General features: G+C 43.8%; 1 protein-coding gene across 2 annotated transcripts in view; it reads right to left on the bottom strand.

The window, feature by feature from the left end:
* The window catches only part of LOC109921130 (kit ligand-like), a 127,410-nt gene extending 117,332 nt beyond the window's left edge, over window positions 1–10,078 (bottom strand). For both annotated transcript variants that reach the window (XM_048608060.1, XM_048608059.1), the window contains exon 1: window positions 9,597–10,078. In XM_048608060.1, coding sequence (XP_048464017.1) covers window positions 9,597–9,611 — 15 coding nt within the window. In that variant the 5' untranslated portion in view covers window positions 9,612–10,078. The remainder of the gene's footprint in view (window positions 1–9,596) is intronic.
* Between the last annotated feature and the right edge of the window lie 318 nt (window positions 10,079–10,396).

Raw genomic sequence — 10,396 nt, forward strand, 5'->3', positions numbered from 1 at the left:
CATCATGATGCTGCTTGGCCTGCTGTGTTCATCCAGCCCTGCACCTTGTTGTCTCGGATTCTCCAGCATCTGCAGTTCCTACTATCTCTGATTCAAACATCTCTTATGTCTTCTTAACCACATGATCTGTTTGTCCTGACACCTTAAGGGACCAATGTACATGCCCTGTGATCTTTGGTTCTTCCTAAGATCCTACTGTTTATCATTTATTCCTTTGTCTTGTTTGTCCTGCCAAATGTATTTCACCTCACATTTGTCTGATTGAATTCCATTTGCCACTGATCAGTCTATTTGATCAGCCCATCTATATCCTCTTATAGAGTAAGGCTATTCTCCTCCCGATAGACACCCCCCCACTTTTTTTACTGACTGTGACCTTACTGATCAAACCTCCTACATTCGAGTCTAAATAATTTATATAAATCACAAATGGCAAGGGCCCCAACACTAATCCCTCTGGGACCCCAGTGGACACAGACTTCCAGTTGGAAAAACACCCCATAACCATCAACCTCTACTTCCTACCATTCAGCCATCTGTGGATCCAATTTGCCAAATTTCCTTGGATCCCATTAACTCTTACCTTTGCCTATCAGCCGCCCTTGAGGGACCTTAGCAAAAACTTTGCTGAAGTCCAAGTAGATTACATCAAAAGTATTGTCCTCATAAAGTCATAGAGTCATACAGCACAGAAACAGACCCTTCGATCCAAACAGTCCATGCCAAACATAATCCCAAACTAAACTAATCCCACCTGAATGTTCCTGGCCCATATCCCTCCAAACCTTCCCTATTCATATATGCATCCAAATGTATTTTAAACTGTATAATTGTATCTGCATCCACCATTTCATCAGGAAATTCATTCTACACATGGACCACTCTCTGTGTAAAAAATTTGCCTGTTATGTTTTTTTTAAATCTCTCTCCTATCACCTTAAAAGTGTGCCCTCTCGTCTTGAAATTTCCCATCTTAGGCAAAAAAAAACAACTACCATCATCTCTATCTATACCTCTCATTATTTTATAGACTTCTATCAGGTCACCTCTCAACTTCCTATACTCCAGTGAAAAAAGTCTCAGCTATCCAGCCTTTCCTTATAACTCAAACTTTCCATGCACAGCAACGTCCTTGTAAATCTCTTCTGAACCCTCTCCAGCTTGATAATATCCTTCCTATAACTGGGTGACCAGAACTGGACACAGTATTCCAGAAGAATTCTCACCAATGTCCCGTACATCCTCAATGTAACGTCCCAACTCCTACAGTCAAAGGACTGAGCAATGAAGGCAAGCGTGCCAAACACCTTTTTAACCATCCTGTCTATATGTGAAGCAAACTTTAAAGAATTACGTACCTGTACCCCTAGGTCCCTCTGTTTGACAACACTACCCACGGACCCCTACCTTTAATTGTATAAGCCCTACCCTTGTTTGTTGTACCAAAATGCAATACCTCACATTTATCCAGACTGAACTCCATCTGCTACTTTTCAGCCCAATGACCCATTTGATCAAGATCCCTTTGTGATCTTAGAAAATCTTCTTCACTGCCTACAATGCCACTAATTTTTCTACACACTCGGTCACCTCTTTGAAAAATTCAATCATATTCCTCAGACACAACTTTCCCTTAACAAAACCATGCTGACTGTTCTTGATTAATCCGTGCCTTTCCAAATGCCTCTCTAATTAATTCTGTCCCACAAACTCGCTTCCAGCAGTTTCCCTACCACTGAGGTTAAACTGACTGGCCTGCAGTTTCCAGCTTTATCCGTTTCTCCTGTTTTGAATAATGGTATTACACTGGCTGTCTTCCAGTCCTCTGGCATCTGTCTTTTGGCCAGGGTGGAATTAAAAATTTTATGCAACACTCCTGCTATTTCCTCTCTTGCCTTATTCAACTATCCAGAAAGAATTTCCGCTGTGATGCGTTGGGAGCTGACATGATTGACTTCCATCAACCACGCCATCTTTCTTTGTGCCAGGTATGATGTCAACCAGCAGAGTTTTCTCCCTGTTCCCATCTGGTTCAGTTTTGCCAGAGCTTCTTTATGCTGCACTCGGTTAAATGTTTCCTTTATGTCAAGGGCAGTCACTCTCACCTCACCTCTAGAATTCAGCTCTTTTGTCCATGCTTGAACCAAGGCTGCTATCAGGTTGGGAGCTAGGTGGCAGAACACAAACTCAATGACGAGGTTCTTGCTGAGTACTTGCTACTTGATATCACTGTTGATGAGACTGCGATCGTTTTGCAGATGATTGAATCTGATTTTGTGGTAATTGGCTCAGTTGGATTTGGGCTTTTTGTGAATATTATATACCTGGGCAATTTTCCAAATTGTTGGTCTGTTGCCATGTTGTTGTAGCTATACTGGCAACAGCTTGGCTAGGAGTGTGATACATTATTGAGCAAAATTGCTACTAGAATGTTATTAGGGCCGATAACCTTTGCAGCATCCTGAAACTTCATCTGTTTCTTGATAACGTGTTCAGTAAATCAAATTGGCTGAAGGCTGACTGACTCAGAAAGAGGCCATGATTGATTTCCCCCTCAGTCCTTCTGGCTAAAGATACTTGCCTTGTCCTTTGTACTGATGCAAAGAGCTCCCCTTTCATTGAGGATGGGGGTACTGGTGGAGAAAATTTGTGAGTTGTTTAATTGTACACCACCATTGAAAACTGGGTGTGCAATGACTACAGAGCTTCAATGTGATCTGTCAGTTCTGGGATTGCTTAATTCTGTCCATGACTTACTGTTTATGCTATTTGATATGCGAATAGTTGTATGTTCACCTTATTTTTAGATATGCTTGGTGCATCTCCAGAAATGCCCCTCTGCATTCCTCATTGAACCAGAGTTGATATCCTAGCTCCATGGTAATGGTGGAGTGGAGGACTTTCATTTTATTCACTCAGGACACATGGGCATTGCTGGCTGGCCATGTATTGTCCCTAGTTGCCCTTGAGAAAGTGGTCTTGAACTGCCTTCTTGAACCACTGCAGTCCTGTAGGTTGACCCATAATGCTGTTAGGAGGCAACTCCAGGATTTTTACCAAGCAACAGTGAAAGAATAGTGACATATTTCCAAGTCAGGATGTTGTGTGGTTTGGAGGGGACCTTGGTGGTGTTCCCATGTATCTGCTATATGATATGCCATGAGAATACAGATTGTAGTTGAATACAGTTCAGCTGCTGTTAATGGCCCTCAAGGATGTCCGTCCTTGAGCTGTTATATCTGTTTTAAGGCTATCCCATGTCACACAACACAATGGAGGGCATCCTCAATGTGAAAGCAGGACTTTGACTCCACAAGGACTGTGTGGTGGTCACTTTTCCTGGTACAGTCATGGGCAGGTCACTGTATCAGGTAGATTGGTGAGGACACAGTGAAGCACATGTTATCCTCTTGGCAGTGCTTTCATCTCCTGCTGCAGGTTCAGTCTAATAGCTATACCCTTTAGCACTTAGCCAGCTCAGCCAGTAAAAGATGTTTCTGACTCATCCTTATGGATGGGCATTGAAATCCCCCGACCACTCTCAGTTGCTTAACTGTCCACGATCATTGACAACTGAGTACGTCACAGTTAAGGAGCCCAGACCCGTATTCTCTAGTGTTTTGAAGAATGAGGGGTGATCTCATTGAAACCTTCAAAATAATTAAAGGGAATGACAGAATGACAGGTCCAGTAAAGGATCCTTCCCCTGAATGGGTGGATTGTATCTAGAACCAAGGAATGCAGTCTTACAATAAAGGGCAAGCCATTTAGACTGAGATGAGGAGGAAATTTTTTCACTCAGTAGGTAGTGAGTCTTTGTAATTCCCCACCCAGAGATCTGTCAATGCTCAGTCACTGTGCATCTTGAAGACAAAGATTGATACACTTCTACATTCTGATGACATTAACGGGATATGGGGATAGCAATGGGAACATGGCACTGAGATGGATGATCAGTCATGGTCTAGAATGGGGGACCAGGCTTAACGGGCTAAAAGGCCTACTCCTGCACCTGTGTTCAGCGATTCTATCAACATTTTACACAGCTCCATCTCTCTTAAATCTTGTTCCGCTTCAAGTGCCCATGAACAAACAATAGAGGAATACATCAGCCTGAACTGCGCTACCAGGAATACTGTGGCTCTCCTGCCATTTCTGCAACCTTTTGCACTCAAGTTTATCATTGTAAGCTCACTTGGGAGTAATGTCACAAGAAAGGAATTTCCTCTGAGAATGCTAAGAATGGCAGTGAGCACCTGAACATCATGGAACATGGTCACTTGCTGAATCACACCTTCTGAAAACCAAGATAGATATTTTAAGCTTATTTTGTTTAGATTGTAAGTATTAAAATCTATGTTATGTGAAATCAGGGAATCTTACAATACAGTGAGATCAATCGGCCTATCATTACACCAAAATGATGGCCTTGATCCAAATATGGACAAAACAGGTGAACTTCAGGAGTTGAGATGAAAGTGACTGCCCTTGTCATGGAGGGAGCATTTAATGTCCAAATTCTACAGCAAATAACTCAACTTCTGCCTCCCCAAAGCCTGTCCACCATCTACAAGGAATAAGTCAGGAGTGTGATGGAATACTCCCCACTTGCCTGGATGGGTGCAGCTCCAACAATACTCAAGAAGCTTGACACCATCCAGGACAAAGCAGCCCACTTGATTGGCACCACATCCACAAACATCCACTTCCTCTACCACCGACACTCAGCAGCCGCAGTGAGTACCATCTACTAGATGCACTGCAGAAACTCACCAAGGTTCCTCCAACAGCATCTCGCAAATGCTCAACTTAGACTTAGAAAGGAGAAGCAGATATTTGGAGACACCACCAGCTGCACGTTTCCTCTTGATCACACACCACCCTAACTTGGAACTGGCTTTGTTGGAAAAGGATAAGCAATTTAATTTGAAGGTGTGTTCAAGAATATAAGATCTAGCAGCAGGAGTAGGTCATATAGTGTTAAGGGCAAAGATGGATCCCGACCTCTATTTCAGGTTAGTGAATCTTGGTTACGATCTCAAGTAGCTCTCAGCATTAACCTTTCCTGTGCCACTCAATTGTGCAGTTCTCTGAAAGGGTCACTTTCACTCACTTTTTTAAGGTGAGGAGTTTTTTTTTAATTGTCTTGTGGGATGTGGGTGTCACTTGGCTGGGCCAGCATTTATTGTCCGTCCCTAGTTGCCCTTGAGAAGGTGGCGGTGAGCTGTCTTCTTGAACCGCTGCAGTTCAAATTTTGTTTGCACTGTTGGGTGTGTGTCAGCAATATCAGCATTTATTACTCATCTGTAATTTCCCTGAAAGGGGGGATGCACATGCATTGGTAGCCAGACACCTTCCATGTTAAGAACTAACAATGGGACTCAGTGATAGTTTAGGCCAGAGCTAGTAAGCATGCCACATTTCCAGCCCAAAAGTGCCTGAGTGAAGCAACTGGTTTTCTGATTGATTGATGCTAACTTTATAAGGTTTTTAATAAAAATATCAGTCTTATGAGCTGAATTACTAAGTAGGTTTCTCAATTACAAAGAAAGCTCCTTCTTGTAGCTTGGTCCACTGATGACAATGACGATCTTCTTGGAACAGTTTCCAGGTTTTATATTCGAAAAGCATCTTGTTTTACATTCATTGCATGCTCTGGGGCAGCTCCAGTATATCACCTTTATCTTTCCCATCATTAACTCTGGACTGCCCTATCCACTGATAAAACCTTCTCAGGAAGTGAAGGCAATAAACTCCTTTGGAGTGTTAAATCTGAACAAAACAGTCTTCAGTATCGATGAGAAACATTTTAAAATCAAAAAAACACTCATATTGTGTTGCAACAAAATCCCAAGGCACTTTAAAAGAGGGCTCCTTAAACAAATTTTGGCATCAAGCCATTTAAGGAAATATAAGGCCCAGGTGGACAACACTTGGTCAAACAGGTAGGTTTTATTAATCATGTTAAAGGAGGCAAGAGATCAGCTAATGCCGGCCCAGCCTGCAACACCCACATCCAATGACTGATTAAAGAAAAACCTCGGGAATGGGACTTGAAACTTTAGACTTCTGACCAAGGTATTAAAGCTTAACCCACAAAGTTGCAGACAACATAAGGGTGCATTTAGAAAGGGTGGGAGGCTGATCAGTGGAGCTAGCTCAACTCATCCTATCTTGAAGGAGCTTTACTCAAATTGCATGTCTTGAATTGCGATGTCTAACAGTCAAGCAGCTCCAGAAGTCTGTTCCCCAAATTGCAAGGCAACTGACTCTGCTTTGTAAATCAAAACGCGGATTCCTTTGGGGCAGGGGCAGTGTCCCTACGACTAGTCAGAGAGTCTGGTTTGCAGTCCCAGCTGTCCCTGAGGTATGTCAATAACACACCCGAAAAGAATATTGTTTTTTGGCAAATGAAATCATAACGACAAGGAGCAGTTTGCTCTCCTGATTATTTTAATTCCGTTGCTTGTTATATGCTGGACACCATTACACGTGGTTCCTTATCAGTCAGTACAGTCCTGCTACTTCAGGCTAAACAATGTAGAAAGGGCTTGATCTTTATCTAGTAGTAAAGCAATGCTTTGAGTCAAATCACTTGACTGCTCTGCCAGGCCAGAAATGTTTAAAGGCATTTTCTATTTGAACTGTGACTCATAAAAACTACTGTGCACAGTAAGGAATGACAGCAAGAGTGATTGAGATACAGATCCCTGCTTCACCTATTGCTAATAGTGAAGAATGTGCAATTACATCCAACTTATATCTCCCAAGTTTCCGAAACTTTGGACCACAGTGTTTCTTTGGCAAAATACTATTTTATATAAATGTGGTAAAGTAGGAGTTATCAATGGTCATTTAACATGGAGCATAGATTCCACTTTTATCATGCTTTTTGGAATGACAAGTCATTTTGCATTACAATCAGTGTAGTACTTTTGAAGTACTGTTATAATGCAAGAATTACAGAGGCTAATTTGCACTCAGCAAGATCCTACAAACTGCACTGTGATAATGATCAAATAAACTTGTCACCAGGGAGAATCCGAGACAACAAGGTGCAGGGCTGGATGAACACAGCAGGCCAAGCAGCATCATAGGAGCAGAGAGGCTTCCTCCTGCTCTGCTCTAAAGATAGTGCCATGGGGTCTTTTCACATCCTCCAGAGCAGGCAGTTGACTTTGTCACGCAAACAAACAAGCCCTTCAACAGTGCAGCACTCCCTCAGCACAGCACTGGAGTTTCAGCTTTGATTTCTTCATGTTCAAGACCTGAAGTATGACTTGATTCAAGAGGCTCTTAACTGAGACGTGACTGATGCACAAATTTATCAGCAGCTGCAATGACTTCAATATCCTTAGTCAGAGGAGTTACCTTAAAAGGACAGGCCAAATAAACAACTAAACACCATCCATGGCCTCCCACTTCCTCCACTACTACCCAACATACACAATGACACATTACATCAGCTACTCTATTGTAACAGTCGTATGGGAAACTAAGGTCTTACGACGCAGTGACAAGCATTCCCACCTCTGAGCCAGAGGCTCTGGGTTCCCAAGCCAGGGCTGGATGATCAAGGGGAGTGTTTATATAATGCAGTCAAACTGGTTGTGTATGAATTTGTAAATCGTCCCAACACGTGCCAATGGCAGGGGCTAAGGGTGGGAGGGATTCCTCATCAGCCACAAGATGGGAAAAGAATTGCACCCACTACCATCACTACTCAGAGCTACAGACTACAACATGCAGATAAAGTACATGTTGTCACAGCAACTCGGATCTCCTGAGTAAACTGTACCACATCTTTGTATGCCAACTCTCACCAAGTCCTGCTCACCTACCATCCTCCCCTTGCTGAACTGCATTGGTCCATTGTCCACCAACTCCTGGATGTGAATCTTGACTTTCTCGAATGCAAATCCCTTCATGGCCTCAACCCTTCCCTTTCTCTGCATCCTCTTCCAGTCCTGCACAAGTCTCCATAATCTCGGTTCTGCTCAATTCTGGCTTCCTGGGCACCCCGTGATTTTCATTAAACGACCCTCTCCCTCCCCCCAACCCTCCCCCTCCCCACTCTGGGGGCTGTGCCTTCAGCTACCCAAAGCCCTAACTCTGAATCTCCCCCTTTTAATCTCTGTCACTCTCTCACTCTCGCTCTTACACTCCCCTTCACCCCGCCCTTTAAGATGCACCTGAAAACCTACCACTTTGATCAAGTGATAACAAGGTGTAGAGCTGGATGAACACAGCAGGCCAAGCAGCATCAGAGGAGCAGGAAAGCTAACGTTTTGCTGTCCGTCCTCCCTGGACTGACCTATCTCCTCCCTACCTCCCCACCTACACTCACCTTTACTGGCTCCATCCCCGCCTCTTTGACCTGTCTGTCTACTCTCCACCTATCTTCTCCTCTATCCATCTGCTATCCACCTCCCCCTCTCTCCCTACTTATTTCAGAACCCCCTTCCCCTCCCCCATTTCTGAAGACGGGTCTAGGCCCAAAACATCAGCCTTCCTGCTCCTATGATGCTGCTTGGCCTGCTGTGTTCATCCAGCTCTACACCTTGTTTCGGGTGGAGACCCTTCTTCAGAAATGGGGGTGGGGAAGGGGGTTCTGAAATAAATAGGGAGAGAGGGGGAGGCGGATAGAAGATGGATAAAGGAGAAGATAGGTGGAGAGGAGACAGACAGGTCAAAGAGGCGGGGACGGAGCCAGTAAAGGTGAGTGTAGGTGGGGAGGTAGGGAGGGGATAGGTCGGTCAAGTGTTGTCTCCCCTTTCCTCATGCTTCTGTCTTTGGCTCCTTTACAATAACGCATCCTGTGAAAAACCTTGGGATGTTTCTCTTTATTAAAGGTTGCAAATTTTAAAAAAAAAGTGCTGTTCTTGCATTGTGGTTCATTTGACGAGTCTTGCGAAATCGGACCTTCTCGAAGTCTATCATAGGTTCTAATAAAATGATTTTTTTTACGAAAAAAAGTCATGACAGCCTCTGCACAGTCCCCAAATTTGGTGGTAAACAACATCACAGGTATACAGCTGAACCTTTCAGAATTAGATACTGCTTAATTCCAGTTCCACAACTTTCCAAATCACTGCTGGTTGACATCCCTTACTCTGCACCAATGTTTACTTTCTTTTGAATGAATCCAGCCTCTACATTAACAACCCACTGGATGAGTTGCCCGTGAACTGAAAACTCTTGGGGAAACAATCAGTTCTGTTATGTTAACCCTGGGAAGTTAAAGCCACGTTATCCCAGCTGAGCGCGCCAAGACAAACTGAACATCAAATGCACAGTACCGTTTAACTTCACCCAGAAACCGCAACACTCTGTTGAACCAGGTTTAACAGATATAGCGAGTGAGAGAGAGACTTGGTCAGTGTGCATTAAAATCAGACATCTAAACGTAAAACATTCCTGCTCAGTCGGAAACTCACCTGAACCTAAACACACGTGGAGACTGGTACCCAGTGCAACTCAGAAATCTCTCTCCCGCTGCCCCCAAAACTCCCAAAATATATACATATATATATACCCCTCACATCTCCAACTTCTAAACGAATAATTTCTCCAGTCAGGAACCTTAATTTACTTACATTTGCCTCCTTCATAAGGAATTTCGATGATTTCTCTCTCCTTCACAATTATATTTTGTTAACTTAAGTCCGACAGTGCCAGTTCATATTGTCCGGGGCACCCGTTTCTGCAGATTGCAAGATTCGAGCTTATTCTCTCTTTCTGCCTCCGTGTTTATCAAGAAAGAAATTCCAGTCAGTTTCCTTTCCCAGAATCAGCAGACACGCCTGCCTAAAGTGAACTGGCAGCAAGACAGACAGAGTACATGCACCGAGGATACTTTCAGCAGGTTTGACAAAAGAAAACTGGACTTTCAGGATTGAGAGATCAAAGGAGAGAAGTCAGCTCCGCCGGAGATTTGTTTGGCCCCTATTTGCACGGTCTCATTTCAATCCCCGCTCCAGCTCACTCGCAGCGTCTCCTCCTGTGCGACTTTCCAAATTCCTGACCACTTCTCGGTAGCTCCCAGTGTCCAAAGCAGTTTGTAACCTAACGATTTATTCTGGCCTGTTGGACTTTGAATCTGCTTCGGGGTTGGTTCAGCTATCACTCCTTAACGGAAGACAACTGCATAATGAAACCACGTGCATTGACATAGCGCCTTCCAACACCTCCGGGCGTCCCAAAGGGCCTGACTATGAAATATTTAACATTTACATAAAATATTAGTCACCCCCCACTTTACAATGCTGTAAGGAAATGCAGCAGCCCATTGACACATGGCCAGCAAGATCCCATAACCATGTGATGTTCAACCAGGAATAAACGCAGGCCAGGGCACTTGGGAGACTGCCCATCTCTGAAGCACGTTATGGGATCT

This window comes from Rhincodon typus, chromosome 18 (assembly GCF_021869965.1).
Source record: "Rhincodon typus isolate 14 chromosome 18, sRhiTyp1.1, whole genome shotgun sequence".
NCBI classification, from domain to species: domain Eukaryota; kingdom Metazoa; phylum Chordata; class Chondrichthyes; order Orectolobiformes; family Rhincodontidae; genus Rhincodon; species Rhincodon typus.